General features: G+C 41.2%; 3 protein-coding genes across 3 annotated transcripts; 1 reads left to right on the top strand and 2 right to left on the bottom strand. All coding sequences in view use genetic code 11, as the record gives it.

Annotated features, from left to right (window-relative positions):
- Nucleotides 1-6,919: 6,919 nt before the first annotated feature.
- On the bottom strand, nt 6,920-7,570 carry EGR_06100 (Transforming protein RhoA; the record flags this gene model as incomplete). Its single annotated transcript, XM_024495349.1, has 3 exons — nt 6,920-7,020; nt 7,053-7,227; nt 7,259-7,570. 3 exons carry the CDS (start codon nt 7,568-7,570, stop codon nt 6,920-6,922), a joined length of 588 nt encoding a protein of 195 aa, XP_024350304.1.
- A 1,141-nt stretch (nt 7,571-8,711) lies between these two features.
- On the top strand, nt 8,712-9,397 carry EGR_06099 (Transforming protein RhoA; the record flags this gene model as incomplete). The annotated part of the gene is made up of 4 exons (XM_024495348.1): nt 8,712-8,873; nt 8,903-9,052; nt 9,088-9,262; nt 9,297-9,397. The coding sequence occupies 4 exons, from the start codon at nt 8,712-8,714 to the stop codon at nt 9,395-9,397; spliced, it is 588 nt and encodes a 195-aa protein (XP_024350303.1).
- Nucleotides 9,398-20,517: 11,120 nt separating this feature from the next.
- EGR_06098 (hypothetical protein) lies at nt 20,518-21,708 on the bottom strand (the record flags this gene model as incomplete). Its single annotated transcript, XM_024495347.1, has 3 exons — nt 20,518-20,627; nt 21,465-21,572; nt 21,603-21,708. The coding sequence occupies 3 exons, from the start codon at nt 21,706-21,708 to the stop codon at nt 20,518-20,520; spliced, it is 324 nt and encodes a 107-aa protein (XP_024350302.1).
- Between the last annotated feature and the right edge of the window lie 615 nt (nt 21,709-22,323).

Here is a 22,323-nt window from a genome sequence, read left to right as displayed (position 1 = left end):
AATCCTCCTTCTTATGTGGATCACTTGCTGATATTCTAGGATATCCTAACCCAGTGGGCCATTTGCAGAGGTTGAATTAATATGATTTCATCTTATAAAGTGTTTTAATCCGAGCTATATGGGACAGAAATCCTTTAGAGTAAAGGAAATGTGAAGAAGGCTAGAGACTGCCACTGGACAATGCTGGGTCACCTGAAGAGGATGTAAGCCGACTTCTTGCATCACCGTCTTCACACGGTTACTGGAGAAAGATGTAAGAAAGCAATGCCAAGGTCTTGAAAAATAACAGTGTAATACGAAAAAGCGTAAAATTTATGTCCTCATCCACTAAACGTGGACTTGTCGAGGTGCGAATCAGCAACTAGCTTTGAAGCAAAGCTGCAGCGTATTTTGAGCTTATAGTCGTCAGTTCATGTAAGCGCTACAGCTACTGTGCTCTCTGTATTTTAAGACAACATTGAGGGATCGCAGAGTAAAGCTGTTCAACCAGCAGCCTGTGTATTAGTGCAATGCAGTTTCCCTCGATGTATATTGTAGGGCGGTAAACCGGAGGATTGGACCAACCTCGTGACCGAGGGGTCGCTATCTCTCCACGAGGAGGAGACAAACGCAGATCCCTTTACGAAAATTTGAACGTTTGCAAAAACCTACAAGAAATCATGCCTTCCCCAACCAGTCTCTCCGATTCGAAGTATAAAATCGGAGAAGGAAGCGAAAAGCAAAGAGAATATTGCACCAGACTGGAATTGCTAGTACAACGCATTGTGCATTGACAACTAATTTTCTTCCTTCTATTTGAGGTCAGAACAATTTTCTAAACAGCAATTTTGCTTCAAATTCATTAAGGACCTGCGGCTTCTGCATTCATATTCCACAGGAAAACTTGTCAAAGTACAAAAAAGTAAACATAAAAACTCCAACGTATTGATGTTGAGTTAAAAGTTACTGTTTCTTCCGGTTTGGCATAGCCCATTAGCTTACTCCCGCTGTTAGGCAGAAATTGATGGCGCCCACTGCCACTGCCTCAAAGTGCTAGACCGTACGTTAGCCAGTGAAATGCATACAATGAAAAACAGTCAAAAACAACTTCTGCTAAAATGTGTTGAAAGACCTCATCCTAAATAAGTCCAATTGTAATACACTACGAACACAAGCAATATCTGTCGAAATATTTAATTACCAGATGACTATCTAGCAGAGCCGAAACGATGCTGGCCATCAACGGAATGAGACCTGCAAATGGACGCTTTGCAAGAAATGGCGATTTGATTTGGAGGACTCCTCCACTAGTACAGTTCTATTTACAACAAATTCGATATCATGCGAAATGGCTGCCATTTCTTTAAAAAGACTCTATCGCCTGACATTTGAACGAGTACACACCACAAGATGTCGATAATTGCTTTCCGTGATCGGTCTTACTAAACAAACTTTCAAACACCTGCACAACAAAACTTTACTTTTTTTAAGCTAAATATAGTCACTTTAACTATTCATCCCTGACCTCAAAGCCTACGATATTAATTAATCCATAAATTTGGTTAAAAGGCAAAAATTTGGAGATGCAAATTACAGGAATATGTTAAATACATCAGTAGTTAATTATAAAAATCTCAATAAATCCGCGGTATGAAATTAGATTCAAAGTGTCAGCATTACTTGGCAAGAAATTACATCCGCTTAGGCTGCAAAGTCATTTTAGAGAATCTTCCCGTTTGAAATCGCCGCTAAATGCAGAAATAAATCCTGGTTAAATGAAATCGGCATTTGTCGTTGACAAATGCAGCAGTCCTTCTAATTCCAATCATTATCGTTAAAGGAATATTGCAGGAACGATTCATGAGTAAGTGTAATGCTTTAATTGTTTGTTTAACTCGCAGTTTTGGCAGCAGGGCCACTTGGAGGCTCCGCTACTGCACCTTCGCCGGAAGGTCCGGCCAATAGTTCCAATTCCGTCAAAGCATTGTTCCGTCTTTTTTCCTCAGGGGAGTCTGGGGGCGCTCCACAAGGTCAAAAGACGAGAAGCATAAACAGAAAAGTGGAATGACTGAAATGAAATTAATAAAAGCAAAGTATCATTTTATGTGGTTGGTGTTAAGGTATTTCTGCCCCATTACTTTGCATTAAAAACTACTTCCTACAGTATTTAGCGCTTGGAGTCAGAGTAACGCTATTTTTGACGGGAATTTAGACAAGATGCGAGTTCACGCCCCAATATGCCTTCATGTTCGCATCATTAAAATACATTTTTGTGACATTTTTGAACACTGGGAAAGGGAGGATTTGACACTGGTTAGAATCCATACCGAACCATATTACGGCACTTGATTGTATCACGGCTGAAGTAGGTAGGGGTCTACTTGGGGAGTTATTGTACGACTTGGACAAAGGCAATTGCATTTCAGGTTGTCAGTGATATTTCTACTACCACTTTTGTAACCTAAATGAAAGAATTAAGTGGCGTTGAAACTACAAGTACACATTCAGGGCTATTGTACTCAAATGTGGAGTAATCGTAAACAAAGTGTACGTGCCCTTTGGGTAATCTGTGGCTTAACAGCCTAGATATTGGAATAGAATAAAAGAGTCACCACCTGATGCCGAGTGATGAGCAGGAGTGCGATCCTGTTAGACCTCCTTTTTGCTTTGAAATTCACATTATCATATACAGGGAGATGGAAATCAACAAGATAGAATCGTGCCTGAGGTGAGAATTTACCGCCAGTAGAAAACTTGTGGAATCCATTGAATACGTGAGGTCTTCAAAAAGAGCAGAAAAATACAAGGGAAATGCCAGTAAAATGGCACTTCCGGTCGGCGCAACTCACTCTCAGTTAACACAGCCGATAATAGAGTCCCATCCTATGTTGTACAAACTCAGGTAGCTCCGAGAATTCTCAATAACGTAGGAATGGGAGGTGTTGTTTTAGGCCTCTTTAAAAAAGAAAAGCGTACCTTATCTCCTCCCGTCTACCGCATAGTTGTTCTACTTTTTATTATTATTTCAATGTTCCATCCCAGTAAAAAACCTCTTCGATCTTCAAATACAAATTCTGTACAGTCGTACAGCAAAATTCATTTATTATATACATTCAACTCCTATTAAATGAATGGCTACTTAAGTAAAAATAGATAGCAAATACATGACTTCAATGGCTACTGCAGAACCAGAAAGGCGGGTTAAAAAAAGCATTTTATAGCTGTTGCCACATTGTCAGCACAACGCGTTTGTTTAAATGTACCTGTCAGGCGAGAGGCGATTAGAAAGTGCGCCATGGGCTCCGAGAGGGAAGCATATTCCGCAAAAATGTTAACCTGTAATACCTGTGCCCCCTTAATAATCGCTACCCCATAAAGCACGGCCTCGTCCAACTCGTTCACTAGTTCTAAGGCTAAGGAGAAAGCGATAAACACTGAACCTATTACAATCAGCATAATTTAACTGTAGACTTTTGCACCCATTCAGAGACGCCTAAGCTGTTTACTTTAAGGAAAAAAATAACCCAGCGTAATTCATAGCGCTTGTTTTTTCTTTCTTTTCAGAAATTTTTAAAGGGCAAAGTAAGTTTTACTGACCTTATTATTATTGACTCTCTGAACTTTTTTTGAGGAAATGCCAATTCGTCCTCAAATAAGCGTTCAGTTATATCACATTGTGTATTCGCCATGCAATTTTACGCCCCATCGAGATGACCCACATATGGCTTGCAAGGACCCCTGCCCTTCCCACAATCTTCTAGTATTTACATTTCAGGACATTCAAGACATAATCTAGAGGAAAATATTTCCACATGTTTGTCGGTGGAGGCAATAGTACCTGAAAGAGATCATTGAAACGACCGCAGTATCATCAAAGTGGAGATTTTAATAATGTTTAACTAAATATGCCACTTTTAAGTGGATTAAAAATCGATTAAAAAACTACTGAAGAATGCTTTATTCCCTTCACGATATCACAAACTTGTTTTCTGAATACGCGAATACTCACAAAAATAGATCCAACAGGTGCATTTACTCCTTTATTGCTGAATTTCGTGCTAGCTGACAGTTTTCCGAGAACTTGGAGGTCATCCTAACAGTAAGAATTGCTTACTATGGTTAGTCGTTTTCAGTGAATCTCAAACAGACTTTTGCTCAGCACTTCGACTCTTCGCTATGTTCTTCCTCGGCCAATGGAAATGCGGATTCCTCCTCCTTAAAAATTACCAGAAAAGCCAAATATACACTTATATGGAGTAGATAACCGACAAAACTGTAATAAATCGGTCAAAGACGAATCCAGCAGGGCAAGCACAGAATCCACTCCTCTGCCAAGCAGAGGTTACATCACATTTGAGTTGGCAAGCGCGTGACCTGTTTAGCAGCAGACCTATCTAATTCTGCTTAGAAAGTTTAGCTATATGGGCGCGAATGCGCGCCTGTAATAGCGGAGTCTCTCCAGCACCGGTTTGTGCTTGAATGCCCCAACAGCACTTCAGCTGTCGCTAATTATACAGGCGCGCGCGCAACCACGTGCGCACCCACAAAAGAGGAGTCATTTGTGCGCAGCTATAGCATTTCCCCCTGAGCATTGAAGTCGTCTTCCGAATGAACTGAGTTTTCGCGTTATGTGAATACACTGATAGCCTAACACTATCATTCTGTCAGAAATTTTGGCATGAGTGCATTGTACGGCGAATCACGAACGAAGTCGAAAGGTCACGATGCTTAGGCATACGTGGCGTGGTGAGATTCTAAAACATTATGAGCTTTCATGCGAAATCAACCCAGGTTTTGATTCAGATGGATAATTTTAAAACAACCAGGTGCATGTGACCCAAACCCGTTGAGTTCACCAATTGAGCTAGGTCTTGAACCAAATTTTCCATGACAGTCATTGTAGTTTGCCGCTCTAATATACCATGACACACCAACCGCATCTCCCACCTCCATGAGATGACGAGTTCCAACAATATGCTTGTTATTAATCAATAATGCCTTATTTGAATTGAGTAGTCTGAGATACGCACACGTCACGCTCACCACGTACCTACGAGGCATTTTAATAATCAACACAGCCCTTAATCGTTACGATCACTTAATTGTAGTGAGACGGAGCTGTTCGTAGTGCAGCATGTTAAAGACATCCGGGTGCTCTTTAGTAAAAACCAACAATACGCAAAACGAACTACAACGACCAGAAATTCGTGTCCAAGCTAATAGTTTCAGAGCACTAGGGACGGAATATAGCGTGCAAAATATATACAATGAGGAGATGCACAATTTAAATACCCCGATAACTTTAAATTCGCTTTTGATCATGACATAGTGGTTTTTTTCTGCTGTTCTTGAAAGCACAAGAATCCACCCGTTTGCTCGAAAGGGAAAGAGGTGAAATAATTACTAGCCTTTTGATGCACGGACCCTGACATCAGTTGAATCATGTGATGCTTTTGCCTACTAGCACGTGTGTGATCTGAAATACAACACACCAAACGGAAAGTGATAATTAGTAAACGCTTCGCTACGGCAACGAGTATGCAGCAAAGAAGTCACATGTGCAAGCAAAATATGATTCCCGATGTGTCAAGTGGACCGTTAATTTGATCTGTGGCTGTCAGGATCCACCATTTTCTACCCAAGGAGCGAAACGAGGATTCAAGTGCGTTTCAAATACGGTACCAAACTGAATGAACCTATTGTTAGAAGCTATAACTAGGAGGCAACGTGCCTCTATGACATCTTTCGTGAGAACTCAACGTAATACGAAAAGAGGGAATCGTAACAATTAATGGTTCATTAGAAAAATTCCTTAGTGCTTCTACTCCTCTGGCGAATGCTCAAACTGCCAGCACATGGGCAATCAAGCCATTACTTACAAATTCGATAACCAATTTGATTCAGCTGAAGATTGCGTAGTGATAGCGATAAAGAGCAGTCTAATCAACTCAAGTGGGATAAATTACGAAACCTCTAAAAGGTCCATATAGGTGTTCCGGAAGCTTCACCTAAACAATAGCTACACTTATTTTAACACATACATTCCTATTTCATTCCTGCGTAAAGGCTCCTGGGATTACAAAAACGCTAGGCAAAAAGATTCTTACCCATCCTAAACATTCACAAGCAAATTGTAGTCTGTCACGATGCTGCTAGCCAGCTAAACACATGAAAAATACATCTGTGTAGACGCAATAATATAGGCGCAAATGATAGTTGCAAAACAATTATTATGTACTCACAAGGGATACCCTTTAAGTGATTTACATAAAGCTTTGGTAAACGTAAATAGTCAAGACGATAATAGCAAGCTGACAGCACTTACGGCGTTTATATTGGGTATTGCGCAAGTGCATGACAAGGGTAAGGTCAGCATTTGAACAATAATACGTAACGAAGATGCAAACTTTAATATCCATTTCAACAATTTAAAATGGAAAATATTCTCAGATATGAGGCTTGGTTTAGATGAAATTTGTGAAACGAAAACAAGAGAGTAGCCAAAGCAGCTGGACTTCGGCGCGAGGGGTCACGATGTATTCAATAAACATTAAGAATAATCATGTTTGCACTGCTCTAACTGCTGTAGAGGCTAACCAAAGAGCAGTGACCATGACGGGTTACTATCCAGTTCACGAGAGCATATAACATACAGGGACAGAGAAAACGAAGTTTTCGCGAAACTGAGCCAAGACGCTAGAGGCACATCAAAACACAGAAGTCAAGAATGGTCAAGAACGTATGAGACTGGGATGGTAAGCGAATGACGAATGTATCGATTTTTGCAAGCAAAAATTGATATTGATTGCGGAACGATTAGATCCAATTAATACAAAAACACAAAGCAATTTGTATGCAAGACGGGATGAAGAAGATCGCCAGTAGCATATAAAACTGAGTGTTGCTTTGCATGATTAGGGAATTATTAGAAAATATAGGTCTACAGAACTTTACATCGCTTCTTCCTCGACTTCTTGGATGTTTCCAACGCCGCCCGAGTAGCCATTTCAAAGACCTCGCGGACGTTCTCCTTAGTTTTAGCTAAAAAGGTAACTGGGAAGCAGACCACCTACCGGAGCACTCCACGTAACCATAGGCTCCAATTTGAGCGGCCTTTGCTTTCCCCTGCTCTGTTGTTACAGGAGACTGTCTGAATTTAGACAGTTCCGCAAGTGCTCTTTCATCATTGCGTAGATCTTTCTTATTACCGACAAGAATTATCGGTACATTGGGACAAAAGTGCTTGACCTGAAACGGTTTTCCACCATAACAAACCTACTTCTGCTGTCCACTTCTCAGATATATTTTCCAAACTATCAGGACTATCTATCGAAAAGCACATCAGGATAACATCAGTCTCCGGATAAGACAGAGGCCTCAAACGATCGTAATCCTCTTGACCCGCTGTATCCCAGAGGGCCAGTTCAACTCTTGTATTGTCCATCTCGATATCAGCGACATAATTTTCGAAGACAGTCGGCACATACACTTCGGGAAATTGATCTTTGCTAAATACTATCAGCAAACACGTCTTCCCACAAGCTCCATCTCCAACGATAACAAGCTTCTTCCTTATTGCGTCGGAAGCCATAAAAACACGACAGCTCAAATAAGGCACAAAATGTAGCTGATTGGCCTATTCGTTTTAACAAATTAAAACCAAGTAGAGTACAAAGGCTAGACACCATACCAACTCCCATAAAATGCAGTTACCTAAGTAAAAAAAACTAAAAAGCTTTTGGCTGCAGCTTGACTTTTTTATTTGCTGCGCGGAAAATATATGAGGAACCAAGCCACCATGAATTTTCATATGCAAAAGCAACTTGCGCTTTTTACACAAAAATGTTTTAGAACAAAAATTTATAACACTTAATTTGCTAAACCCCTAGTTTGATCAAGATCATTTACCTACCTAGTTTCTTAAGTCTAATTACTCTGAGACAAAGATTGATTTAGCTATTGCAATTTAAACTACAAAAATTGTATCTTTACTACCTTAATACGGTCCCTTTGCAAAATGGGGGCAGCATCTTGGTCTGAAACAAGGCGTATGCTGAGAATTTTATACCAGTTTCCAGCTACAGACCGACTCCCATATCTAAGGTAATAAATTGTAGCGTCCCGAGACTCCCTTAAGACAAAATAAGACACAATACTCGGGCAGAATATATATATCTAGCACGGAGAAGGTATCTGGGCTATTGGCATGGCCCAAAAGGCCAGCCCACCCAGCGAGGTACAAGGGGGCTAATTCAAAGTACAAAAGTGGCGCCTCACCAGAACCGAGGGATAAACCACTATCGTATTACAAAATAAACAGAGAGGAAAGCTTCTGCCTCTATTCTTTGTAAGTAAAATCCTGTAACTAGTGCGTGTGAATATTTTCGCTGTACCTCCCAATCTTTGATTCCTGCCAATACCTTTATAAATCATTTTGATATAACGTTTTTGGAAATTTAAATGCAGGTTCTATAACTGTGAACCAATTTGCAAAAATAATTTGCTATGAGTTTGTATAATTTAAATAAGCGTTATATCCACTCATACTTTTGCCTTTTTTCTTAGAAGCTAAAGTTACACGTTAGTTAGCCTCTTGCTTTTTGTTGGACAAGTATTGTTTTGTGTTTTTACACTGAATTTCGGAGTCTAATGAAATGAATTTTAGGTTGTTTATACCAGCCACTTTAGTGTATCGACCTGTAATCCCGGTCCCTTCAGGTCTTTACTTCCCGATGGCGACGAGTGCAATAAGGAAAAAGTTGGTGATTGTCGGTGATGGAACATGTGGCAAAACCTGTCTTTTAATCGTTTTCAGTAAGGACCAGTTTCCGGAAGTATACGTTCCTACTGTGTTTGAAAATTACGTTGCCGATATCGAAATGGAGAATACAAGAGTAAGTTCCTGTTTCTGCACTTATTTGAGGTTGAACTTGCACTATGGGATACTGCCGGGCAGGAGGATTATGATCGGCTTAGGCCTCTGTCGTATCCTGAAACCGACGTTATTTTGATGTGTTTCTCGATTGATAGTCCCGATAGTTTGGAGAATATATCCGAGAAGTGGACGGCAGAGGTGGGCGTATAGTTATCGTGAATTGACTGTCCCAGGTCAAACACTTTTGTCCCAATGTGCCAATAATACTTGTTGGCAATAAAAAGGATCTTCGGAATGATGAGAAAACTCGAATGGAGCTCGCAAAAGTTAAACAGTCCCCGGTTACTACTGAACAAGGCAAGGCCAAAGCCAATCAAATCGGTGCCTATGGCTACGTCGAGTGCTCTGGTACGTGGCGAATATTTGTATAACTTTCTTTCAGCTAAAACGAAAGAGAATGTCCGCGAGGTCTTTGAAATGGCGACTCGAGCGGCGTTGGAGACCTCCAAAAAATCAAAGAAGAAGCGCTGCAAAGTTTTATAGATGGTTTTGTATTTCCTGCCGATTCTCGACACCTAATCACGTGACTTGAATTTCTGCAGCTTGTGTGCATTCCATCCTGCCGTTCTTCTCCGACTGGCTTCCCAGTTGCTTCCCGGTTTGTATCGTCAGGATTCTCTCGCGTTTCGCAAATCTGCGTTTTGCCTGTGAGGCATCCAGATATATTTATTCACCTACTTCTATGTTTCTCTAAAATCATCTTTGTCGTTTCATTATTTAGTTGCAATAATATATTTACAAGACTCTTTGGCTTGATTTTGTTGTTCGAATATCCCCCAATTATACGGTTTCTCATAGTCGTAACAAATCCTCTTTAGTGAATTAGTGCCCTAGACTTCATATTTTAATCAATAATTTTAAAATCCCACGTTCGCTTGCATTCGTCAGCCACCTAACGCAAATTTAGTGAATTCTTATAGCTACTTTTTAATTTTACTTTACCCAGACTTGCCACTTGCACTTTTTTAGACTCTTCATTCGGTCTTTTGGTACTTATCCTTCAATTTCGTCTTGTTTGATGTTAAATTGGATTATGAAACAGGTTTCGAGTTTGTCATGAGCGTTGCGCTTTTTACTATTAAAACCTATGAAGGGATTCTACCTTGTCAGGTGAAATAGCTCTTGACTAGGTCGTGTGTGTTACGTAAACTGGTTTGACACCCGATTTCATTTAAGGGGAAGTGAGTTGGAATCCATTAAGCTGGATTAACCCATTTGCACCTAGCTCATGCTATACTTACTGTGGCAATTTCATTATGTCAGCTGTGGATAAACCTCTAACCTATTTGATAATAGCCTTTCATGATGGTCATTGGCTACCCCATTTTCATTACTCAGTCTTAAATCGGGTCATTTTATGACTAAGAAGTTTTTGAGTGAAGTGCTTCCGCAATAAGTAACTTCTTTTGCGAGAGTCTTTCACGTTTTACGTCAAATCTAGTAACTGGTAGATGTTTTCGGTGGGTTAGATCACTGGTCAAATGGCGACTTCTTGAACGTACTGGTACATGCGTCAAAACTCCTCCACTTTATATAACTACATATGGGAATAAAAGAAAACAAGCGGTGCTCAACGTGGATTTGTCAGATACGTTTCATCCAAGTAAGTCAAAGGTGTCGAAAGCAGCAACAGACTTGTAATGGGCTGCTTGGAAAATCCCACCAGGATTCTCTATAAATGGCTGATCTGTGGATTTCATGAATTCGCCTTTTAAATAGACTCTTGGAATATGGAGAATCCCCAAAATGTTCCGTAAGTGCTCACGCTTCTCATATTTTGTGTATGCGGGCTTGAGTATGTGCTTGCCCTCAAGATGAACTTCTGTCCAGCCACAAAACGTTTTGTCTAAGCATCCGGAAGCGTATCACTAGAAAGCCACCGCAACCCTATTAATGCGAGGCAAGTTGCCGTATCTATGGCTATGCTAAATTAGGTATTGGAATTAGAGTACTTTCTTACAACCGGATATTCCACTATTGGAAAAAAGGAGGCAATTGCAACTAGTCGTCCAAGCGTGCTTTTGAAACATGCCGTTTGTCGGAACGGTGAAATGATTGCTGAAAAGTCCCCTCGCGAAGGCAGGAGATGTGGACATTTGGGAGTGATAAACAATGAAACGCATCCCAAGACAGCTACGTGGATGGGGAAGCTGGTGGGAGGGAGTTGCACGCGTAGTGCGCATGCATGCACGTCCAAGCGCCGCCAACGCACAGCCGACACGCGACCGCCCTACCGCCGGTGACCGTCGAAACCACAAGGGCGTCAGAGGTGAATCAATACGAGGCTGCCTTATTTACCATTCGAACACATGTACAAAACCAACTTCAGGCTGACCCGATGGCTCATGAACGGCAGTTATTTCAGATTATGATATAATCAGATCATAAGCAGTAAAATTTCAGAAGCAGTAGGCTAAATTTGACATGTTAACGCATTTGTGATGTCGATGCGAAAGTGGATTAAAGTTAAGTCAGGTTTGTGTAAAGTATTCAGTGAACAATGGTGTTCTGTAGGCAATGAATACTGCCTTTCCATGGTGTAGAACTTGAGTAAGGGAAATTTCCCAACAATTAATCAACCAGTTTACGTAATGATGATGTGACAATGGCGAAACAATGTGCTTGCGGGTCCTGCCTCATAGAAATGGGGTCGGAGTGCTCTCCCCACCCCCACATTACTCACATCTGCACTGCAGTCAGTTACATTTGCTTTTTTTTAGAGTCAAAGCAACTTGACTGCTGTCGTTGGAAGTAGCTTTTCGTAGGCACTAATTATCTGTAATGAACGCACTTTGGGATATGAAATTAGTGAAATAGAAGTTGCAGATGGTAGACTGGGATAAAAGTAGGCAGAAATTTGGCAATTTATTACACTGACGGCCAAATACGTTTCGTTCACTCCACGGGCATTCGTTAGCAGAATTTGCTAGTTCTTCATTGACTGGAAATAATTATCGGTTTAAGTTCTGTCCTTTCCTACTGTATTAGGCTAGTCGCTATTATTAAAATAAATTTGAACAAGAAATTCTAGCTTAACTTTTCTTGGCAGGTGGTGGGCCAAAAGACTGGACCTAGTATTTTTCTGTCACGAGTAAGGAGTAAAAAAGGGGAGCTCGCATGGGAGGCATTAAAACCTCCATGCAAATACTGTTCGGGATATTGACAGAAGACCTTAGTTTTAGACTTCCAAAATGCCTTTTTCGCTCATTTTAGGTGTAGTAGGGATTCGTTTTTTCCTTCATCCTCGGAAGATTCAAAAAGAAGTGATTGTGTTTCAGCCTGAGTTCAGTCGAATCAGTTTCACGTTGCTTTGACAACATACAAACCTACTAATAGTAGTATGAACAGTATGATATAATGATAAGGTAAAATATATACCAGAAAATTAGTGAACGAGATGCCATTTTCAAATATATTGAAAGTAAGGAAATGTCATGTGCAATAAGTGGACTAGATATTTGGCATCTTTGATTTCGATGTTGGAAATCCCCCTAAAGAGTAGTTATATTACTGTCATACTTTATAAAAAAAATTTACTTGGAATTCCTGTTCATTTACAGTGCCTACGGTACGATTTGAGTTTTCACATGTTTCAAATAGCAAGAAGAAACTCGCATCGCAAAATCCTGATTTGGAATGCTATGTAAGGGTCTGGATTTAACTCTTCACGTAGTGCAGCTGTAATACGTTAATTAGTTGCTCAACTGTCGGTTTTATTAGCGGGCCACTCAGAGGCTCCACCATAGTACCTGCGCTGGGTGACCTGGCCTCCAGACCATGTCAGTAGACCCCCGGACCTATTGTACGTACTGTATGTACTGTACTGAACATATTCTACCCGAGTTTTATGTCTTACTTCGTCTTCAGGGAAATCTCGGGACGCAAAATAATAAGATGAGGATGTTTTGATGCTTGGTACTTTACAAGTGATTCCGCAAAACTCACAGTGAGACAAAAGCAAACTGCGCATTTCTTTAAAATGGACACCGAATGTTAGCTTCAAACTTAGCCCTTTGGGGTGTCAATGTGCAAGCGGCAAACATGTTTTCATACTCATCAAGTGCCAGTGCTACTACTAACATTGGCAACCAAGGTTAGTAAACTCACTATATATGTTCTTTGACCCCCCTATCAATATCGCTTGGTTACGACTCCATCCCATTTGCATTTTAATTCGAATGACATGTGGTAGCAAAAGCGAGATAAATGCCAAGCATGAAATGTGTGCGTCAATTTAGATTCCAGCTGCATTACTATGCAAAAATTTAGCTCAGGTTTCACGTGCGATGGTGCGCATTGTATCGCCTTTGTGTTTCAGGACTGATTTCATTTCCACAGGTGGGCCAGGCTCACATTTACACTAAGCATGAAGCGGCGAATTGATTTACCCAGACAATAGCCATATCATGATGTTCGTTTATACTATGCAAAGGAAATACTTTTGCGAACGCGAGTGAAAATAAATAACACGCAGTTTAAAATATAAAGTTTTGCTAAATCTCCATTCCTCTTGCAAACAATTTAGTGTACTTACTATGTATCAGTAAAAGTAGAAAAGCAACGATTTGTGTGACTCATAAAGTAGTCTTACTACCATTGAACAGTTTCCAGCATTCTTCCAATTGAAAAGACGCGTTTAGATATTCAGGATTTTTAGGAGGATATATATTGAAACTTTTTAGCTGCTTTGCTTGAGCATTTGTTTCTTTAGAATGGTGGGCCACATTCCCACCCAGGGAACGACTCCAGCTCTCAACTAATGTCATTTTCCCCCGCCAAACTTTCAGTCAAGGTTTTATCTATCCACGGCGAACTTATTTTTTTAATCCATACAGTACTCTAAATGCAAACAACTAGTGCAATTCTGTGACACGTTGGGACGGCGTACCTTTCCATTTTTACTCTATAAATAGCTGTAAATCGGCGCTCAGTCCCTTGACAAATTGAAGTAAGTCGTTGGAGCGTCAGACCCTATTTGCGACGGTCCGGGGCCTTTATGCAAATCGACCATTAATATACACGGCGTGATAAACCAAAAACCTGCTTTGAAAAGAACGGCCTATTAAAACTGAGCAGATTAAGTAAGAAATCGCTTATCTCTCATTATCTTTAACGTCGCTGTTCAGGCTCAACTTCACTGCGCGAAAGAAGTGACTGCTCATGTAAGCGTACAGCCTGTTCTAAATTTGATGTGTTCTACATAGATTTCCATGCGGATTCACTTGTTTATGAAAGCGTAATCGTTTGGCAATTAGTCTTTTCCACGAAACGGACAGATTCAGGTTTATGTTTTTTTTCCCGAAATTTATCTGAAAAGGCGGATTACCCAAGAGAATCAACATTCTGTTGTACTCCGATGGCAAAAATTCGCGATGCCATGGCCTACGATTCAGCCGCATTTTATTCATATTTCAGTATTTTACTTGAGAGGCTGCCCGTTTGACAGAAAAGCCGAGGGGGAGGTCCACACTTTCTAGTAAGGAATATGCTTTATGATTAAAAGTGTGATGTAAGCTATCCCACTAGCATCTCATGCAATCTACTTTGATGTGAATAGCAGCTTTATAGATAGGCTTCAAAAACGGTTTATTTATATGCCTTTTGTTGAGAGGGTGGCAAGTGGAGCCTTGCGTTATAAACACTATCTACGTTAACGTACGTCGCAAGACTAGCCTACCTTGGCCAAAAAATAGATCTGCGATTGTTTGCCAAATGATTCGCTGGTGAAATGTTTAGAAATGAGGCATCGGTTTAATGAAACTGATACTCCCGCGTGAATGCTGAGCCTACATACTTTACGCCAGAATTTGTTATTTGCAATAATGGGGATGAATGTACGAAGGAGTCCACAAATTCCATAATTGGAATGGCATGAACGGTTGGTTCTAGCGTACCCAACTCAGGGGTACTCCTGGGCAGGCGATTAGGTCAGTTGCTACACGGTGGGAGACACGAGACCACCAAATTGTTTATAAGTAGACGCATCATAAATGACAGGCGTGTAAGTTTTTTCCCAGCACCCACACTTCTACTGTTTCAAGTCGAATGTACAGTGATGTAGGCAATAACTAGCTGCTGGTATTGTAGCTACTTACAGACATTTGCATGCACAAGACTGTTGAGAACCATAAAGAATAAACCAGATTAGTGGCATTTAATGCCCTTCAATTGAGTCAGCCTTGTGCCTCGAATGCCAAAGGAACTATTCAAAACGTTTCGATTGAGTAGGAAATCTACCTTTTAGCCGTGGTGTAGGCACAGGGACCGACTTTGTGGGGTTGGGTGTTTTTTGTGTAAGATTGTCAAGTCCGTTTCGCATCGCTACACACAGTGTACTTTGATACGTGTGCGGTTCAAAGACGCAGTGGATCACCTTTTTGGAGTAATCCACAGTCGTCAAGTTTTGTAAACCAAAACGCATCTAAGCGCTTGGCGGAGGAGTGCGTAACAGTTCGCTGTTTGGTGGAGGTGCTTTGTTTACCCCGTGACTCACTGGCCCAGTGACTCACAGAGAGGACACGCGGTTGTCCCACAAACCAGAAGCCAGTCCACCGACAACAAAGGGTTTGTGACGTCTTTGGTGGATTGCTTTAAGCCAACCCATGATGTATGATCTTTCTGCAATGACAAATGATGCCCTTAATTCAACTACAGCTGAGGTAGTGCCACCGGGTTAGCGGTCGGTTGGAGTCAAGGGGACCTTGTATTTATAGTACGAGACAATTGTGTATGCCCCGTTTCGTGTTGCAAGTGGCTATTTGCAATCTATGGGCCGACTAGTGCTAGTTTCTAAAACAGTGGAGGGAATTTAGGGTTGCGAGACAATTTGACTTACTTGGACATATTCGAACAGCCGTCTCTTGGTTGAGATTGAGTGTTTTTTTTCGACAAAAGACAAGTCACACATTTCACAAAGACGTTATCAACTTATTTTTAGTTATATGCGACTGTTTGCAGAGTGAAACGGAGAATCTGAGGAAAATGAGTCTTAATTTTATGACGAAAGCCAGTCCCCTCCACAAGGCGGGCACGGAATTGCGGGCGAGGGGAAGGTGGTGCAAGTGCCTCTCAAACGGGAATGTGATTTGCTCGCGTCGTCAACCTGTTGTCAACTGGTTGAATCGATGTGACAGGATAAACAGTGTCAACTCGGCTAAACTAGCATGCAAGTCTCGCAGCCTGTCCGCCCCCATATATGCACAACCTCTCCCATTTACTCGCCGATACAATCCGCTATTGTGTGCTTTCTTCTGATAGCAACAACTAAAATGTAGGCATTTCTAGGTGGAGTATGGGATGAGGAAGTTTTCGGATTACAATTTCACTTATTTTAAGCGAAGAAAAATGGTCTTTTGGTCAGGTGTGCCTGAGGCATGGAAAACCATCTCACAAACAACTGTTATACCCTCATGACCCAATTGAATTGTTGAAAACCACGTATCTGACCATGCATTAGTTGAACTTACCGTTGATGGGAACAGAACATATGCACACACAATCAGAGTGTAATTCTGATTTTTTTAACTTTAAGCAATATAATTATGTAGAAGCAGTATTACGTGGAATTGTTTTACACGCAATTAACAAATGGCCAGCGCCAGCAAACTTTCCGTTTTCGATGTGGCTCTGATGAACAACGGTTAAACGCTAGACTGGAAGGTGCTGCGGGAGCAATCATTAGCAGCTTAAAACACTAGAAAAGAGGGAACCCCCTAACCACTGCCAGAACTGAAAAGTTGTTTGAACACGAGGTGGCTTGATGAAAGATCCTTCGCTAAATGCTGCGATGCCGAGCTAGCAAAGCGATGCGTGCATAATTTATTCAGGTTGCAGAGTAGAGCCGATAGACTATATCAGAGAGCAGAAGAAATAACTAGTTTGTGATGTAATGGATTAATTTTACCGTGATTCGGTTGATGAGCACATTTCGTGAGCAAATCATATGGTAAATTTGGACCAGAATATTCTGAGACGTTGAGGAGAATGCTTTGAAGAGTGTCCTGGAGCCGAACAGCTAATGTTCGTGGCAGATAAACTTGCTTTAGTCGAGCAGGAGGAATTCTATATTCAAAATGAAGGAAAATTGGTACATTGGTTTAGACATAATCTGTATAAAACTCTTGGTGTTTGAAAATTGGGGAAGAAAATAAGTTTAATAAAGAGGGAAAAATTGAAAAGGCATTTATTGGAACACGCTGTAAAATCTCACCATTTTTCTTTCCTCATTCTTCTAACCTGTTGCCGTTTCAATCGCAATAGTTAAAGGTGACAACTCTAAAACCACCGAAATATTCCCAATTGCCATCATGCAAAGACTATTATCAGTTTAAAAAAGCTAGTTAATGGGAGTTAGCTGACAAGGTCAAACTTTCGGTCCCATTATTTCCCAGTATAAACGCACATTGTTTATGAGTACATAGTATTGTAATACGTTGGTTTTTTAACTCATGGTTCTGGTGAGGGGACCGCTTTGTGTCTCCACCATTGTGCTTTCTATAAGTGGGGCTACCTGTGGCCCATGCCAATAGTCCCTCAGCCTACCTGCACGCCTTTTGTCTTCATGGTAGTCTCTAGACGCCAGAGTACTCCCTCGGGAGTACTTTCAGAAGATGGCCAATATTCAGCAGTCAACCTGTAGACAGATCATTTGTTAACTAACCCATACTCTGTTAAAAACATTAACTCTCCAGCTTTGTTATCAATCTCCTCACTCTCACGTTTGCAATGAAACGCGCCCCAAGTGGCATTCTAGGCCTGTTAACTATCTCACCAACCTCGAAGCACACTTCAGCAAACTCTACTTGGTCCAAAACGTTACTAGACGTCAAACAAAATTAATTGTCAATCTCCTGTGGCAAAAAGCTGTTTTCACGTGACATTATTGTCATGACAACAAGAGCCATTTGGGTATGCACTTTTACCACCACCTTGGGAGGCATAATCGTGTATGCACACGTCCAACTCCGTTCAAGACCGTTGACTTTTGGGGTTAGTGATCCCGGAGAGGCCCATGACCTGTAGAAGAAGTAAGAACTTCGTGGGGCATACTGCTATCTTGCCATTCTTTACCCAAGGAACATAATCCCTTTAGCGTGATGACAACCAGTTCTGAAACTCTCGTAGTAATGGTTGAAAACCACCCAGCAGGTTCAAAAATCGGATTAAATAAGAAATATCATATATTCAAATACCTGACAGTGTGTAAACATTGAGAAGAATACCCAGTTTACAATGGTAGACCAGTAAGTACTCTTCTTTGGTCGTGCTTTAGGATGAAAAACTGTAAAGGCATTGATTCATTGAAGACTGACTATCCTCCTAAGCGATCGTGCTGCTTCAACCGTTCCACGGGTTGCACTCACGACGCAGTGTTATCAGATGAGCGTGAGCTCTCACAGCCCTGTCAACAACTGAAGAGGGCACACCTTGCTTGCTACCCATGCCTTCCAATGGAAGACAGAATGTACAGTTTCCACTGCCAGCTCTTGCTTTTGAACGGCGTCAAACAGTATGCGTTTTCACTCCGTCAAGTAGATTCAGCTAACCACAAATTACCCCTTTTGCGCAAAACCTAAAGAGACTCATTAAAAATATGAGGTCATACTACTTTTAGAGATGAACGATGAGTTTCGTGCATTAGAGGAAAGTTCACAAAGGGACGAGGGGTGATGGCATGTTCTTCTGCCGATACAAGTGCGCTTAAAAACTCACTCATTTGGTAAATGTCGCGATGATCTAAAAGTGCAAACATTCCTGAAGTTGACAATAGGAAATGCAGGTGCCGATACTCACTTTAATTAGCTGGCGTGAATAGTAAAGCGGTTAGACCAACTTGTAGCAAACTGTAGTAGCTTCAGTTGCATGCATATTGGTGTGAATTTGGAACTAGGACAAGATGGCCTTCGCGCACGCAAAGCAGTGTTGAGTTCGATGGTGTAAGACACTACAATGTGATTTCTGAACCTCAGGTGGCCGAAACCACATTCAAGTCCGGGGATCCGTTAAATACGTGTTTATTTGAGTGAGAAGCGGTCATCATACACCACTTCCGTGACTAAGTGGACGGCATTGACCCTTGAGGAGGGAACGACCTCTGACCACCTATCATCTTGATCTCCCATGCACACTTACAACGATTACCAAATCAAAATGGCATCCTCTAATCCATCTGCTCGTTCCAATGGCATAAAAGCAGAGATGGGAGAGAGAAATGCTAAACCTGTTACACCGATTCCACTAAGGATTCCCTACATAAGTTGAGTAATAACAAAGAGGCGTAAACGCCAACTTTGATGATAATGCAGTGAATAGATTAATTCCAATAGTCAACATTGGTTCGCATTTTGCATTACTAAGGTTATGTAGATGAATGCAAATTAGGCATAAAAACTGAATGATTTGTTGTGAAGGCAAAAGAAAGTTACGCGAATGTGCAGTCCCCATGGTTAAAGCCAGGCTAACTACTGAACTTCCATGGTAGCGTATTTGCGTAATTTAAGTACCAACCTCCGATTGCTCCCAAAATGCGTCGATTGTCATACGCTGTCGGCTCCGACTGTACGCACACAGTAATTAGTCCCACCAGTAATTAGCGTTAACGTGAATTCCCTACTACGTAGCAATTCCCAGCTCGAGATACTTATATCAAGGTTTTGCCTAATTGTTCCACTCGATCTCACGTGAAAGCGAGCTAGAAGGTATGTATTTTTCAATAATAACTACTTCACAACTGGTGTGATATGTGATATGGAAGAAAGTAATCAGCGCAACAGCCTAGATAACAGCACTAACAGACGTTAGCTTTGGTGCGTAATCTAGTCCCTCTTTTGCTAAACCAAACGCCTCACTATTACTTGTAGTTTACTATGCTCAACCCATTTGCAAAATAAATCGAGGGGCGCAGTTATTTGAGATGTCGTACATAACCGAAATCCACCGCGGTCGAGCCTCTCACAGCTGACCAGGACTCAGCAGCATTCATAAGTACCATCGCCCCTACATCGTCCAAAAACTTGAGCAAGATGGCTAAATAGTATCCCGTTTACAACATACAACAGATGGCTAATTCCGCGAAGTGTTGATTACATGGTTTTCAATACATTTATTGGGAAATCCACACCGTAACAAAACACCCCCCAAACGACTTGGAGAATTTCGTAAGCCAAAGTATTCACAAGTGGCAACAAACGCTAATTCCTAGGTTTAAAAACGCATCTTCCTATCGGAGTCGAACCGCCGTACCACAATGCGGCTGATAATTCCGGGGAAATAAAACTTAAGCCCATTAAAGGCAGATAGAAGTCATACAAGCCCTGAAAGTGCAAGACATGATCGACAGAACAAAGCCCATTTTGATCAACTACAATGGTTCCCGCTGTCGTCTTATGAGGTAGATCTCAGATCAGCGCTAAGGGCTGTCAACAGTGAGCCAACACAATAAAACTAACAACCGATAAGAAATACAAATTCCGGAAAACACCTGCGCCACCGCGCATACTATGAGTGGTGCAAACGTCACCAGACGGAAAAACACCTAGTGCGGTACGATCGTGACCCAACCTGGCAATCTTTGTAGACTTCCAAACACACCTAACTGACTTTTGTCATTTGCGTTGACTCGTGTTGTGGCACGAACCGGGCTCGTACCATGAGAACTCTCGTGACCCGTCGGAGCCTCGCACCCCGAAGGCAATCGGCTCAGAATCACTGGTGGCTTTAGTAATAGAACAGCATGACACCGATATCTTTACTTTGGCTTAGTTATTCACACCAACAAAACCACACAAGAAACCATTCCAAGTCATAAAAGGGGAACGAATCAACAACCTCACCTGCCCAGGTGTCACAAGTAATAACCAAAACCGTCAAAATAGATGCAGAGATCCCCTAGATGCATAAGGATAAGTTCAGCACTGCAAAACCAAGAAGTAGAGTACCGAACAATGCACATCGGCAACCGACATGCAGTGAGACCACAACGGCAAGAAGTGGGTAAAGCGCGGTACGAAAACACAAGGGATCTTCGATACCACTCCGAGGTCTACAAGACTAAGAATCGCCAACAAAAACGTGTGGTAGGAGAACACGCTAGTAACAGAAGGAAAGGAGCACAATACACACGAAAGAGCTAGCGAGATAATCAATAGCCTCAGAACGTCCCAATGAAATAGATCAACACTACCGAGGCGCAATTTAGCAACTTTTTGTTCAAACAAATCAAAACACAAAAAGTGACAAAAATTTGTGATTAATAAAATCGTTACATTATCGAAAGGAAGTTTAATTAAAGTCTTATCGAAATTCGCAAAATTCACTTTTGTTCTTTCTTCTCCCTTTCAATATCTGAAGTGAAGAAGTAGTCAATTGTCAAGGGGGACAAATAATAACGTAAGTGAAGAGACGACAAACAACAATCGTGTCAAATAATAAGAAAAAGCACAGCAAAAGACTGGTACATGACAGATGAGTCATGTCAGAATTATCAAAAAGCTGCAAGAAGTGGAGGAGGAGTTATAAAGACAATGTTAGCAAATACATTGCCCCAACTTACCCTCCTTCGTTGGCAAAGGATTTTTCTCAACTGTTGTAACCTTCTTTAAATGAGTACCCTGCTCAATATCATGCATAAGCTGGGTCTCATTCTTTTCGTGCTTAACATCTACAAAGAATCAAAGGGAACGCCCTTTACCATCAGCGGTAGGCAAGACATTTTTGACAGTTGGATCAACATGTTTAAGTTTATCTTTTTGGAAGTCACCGACTTCCGCTAAAACAGAAGCAACATCCTCACTCATTACGTCCGCGAAATGACACTAGGCAGAATTGACGTATGATGAGATCCCGCAAAGCCAACTAAATAGCATAGCAAAACAAAAATATGGTAACAAAAGAAAAATAGAAATAGTAATTTAAAAAATTATTTGTAGCAGATAAAATACCACATTTGTTTGTGACTTTAGGGCAGAGAACTAAACTGTCGTGTAAGTACCAGTCAAAAATTATTTTTGACCAAAGTGAGTTTATTTGGCTTTTATGAGCTCAAAGTTGGTCAAGTTACTGGCAACATTTAAAAAGTACCCAAAAACAGCACAAGGAAAAAACAAGATAACAAATAAAAAATGACGATAACTTACATATACTACATATGCTCCCTATAGATTTACCTTAGCCACTCGTGTAACAGTGTAAACACGCTAGTTTCTGCAGGTCTTATCGAATCGCTGCAGCATGAACCACAGGCTATGCTGACAACGTCTCATTTACTCTGAGGCATTCGTATTACAGGAATGCACAGCTATAGTAATCCAAGTATAATAGTTTAAGTAATCTTTAACCCTTGATTCAGGCACTGCATAAAATGAAGCCCTAGTGTAGCGTCCCGGGACTCCCTGAAGACGAAAGAAGACACA

Source organism: Echinococcus granulosus, assembly GCF_000524195.1.
Source record: "Echinococcus granulosus chromosome Unknown EG_S00050, whole genome shotgun sequence".
In the NCBI taxonomy this organism is placed as follows: Eukaryota; Metazoa; Platyhelminthes; class Cestoda; order Cyclophyllidea; family Taeniidae; genus Echinococcus; species Echinococcus granulosus.
Note: the sequence above shows the minus strand (reverse complement) of the source record. Positions and strands in the feature narration are given on the sequence as shown.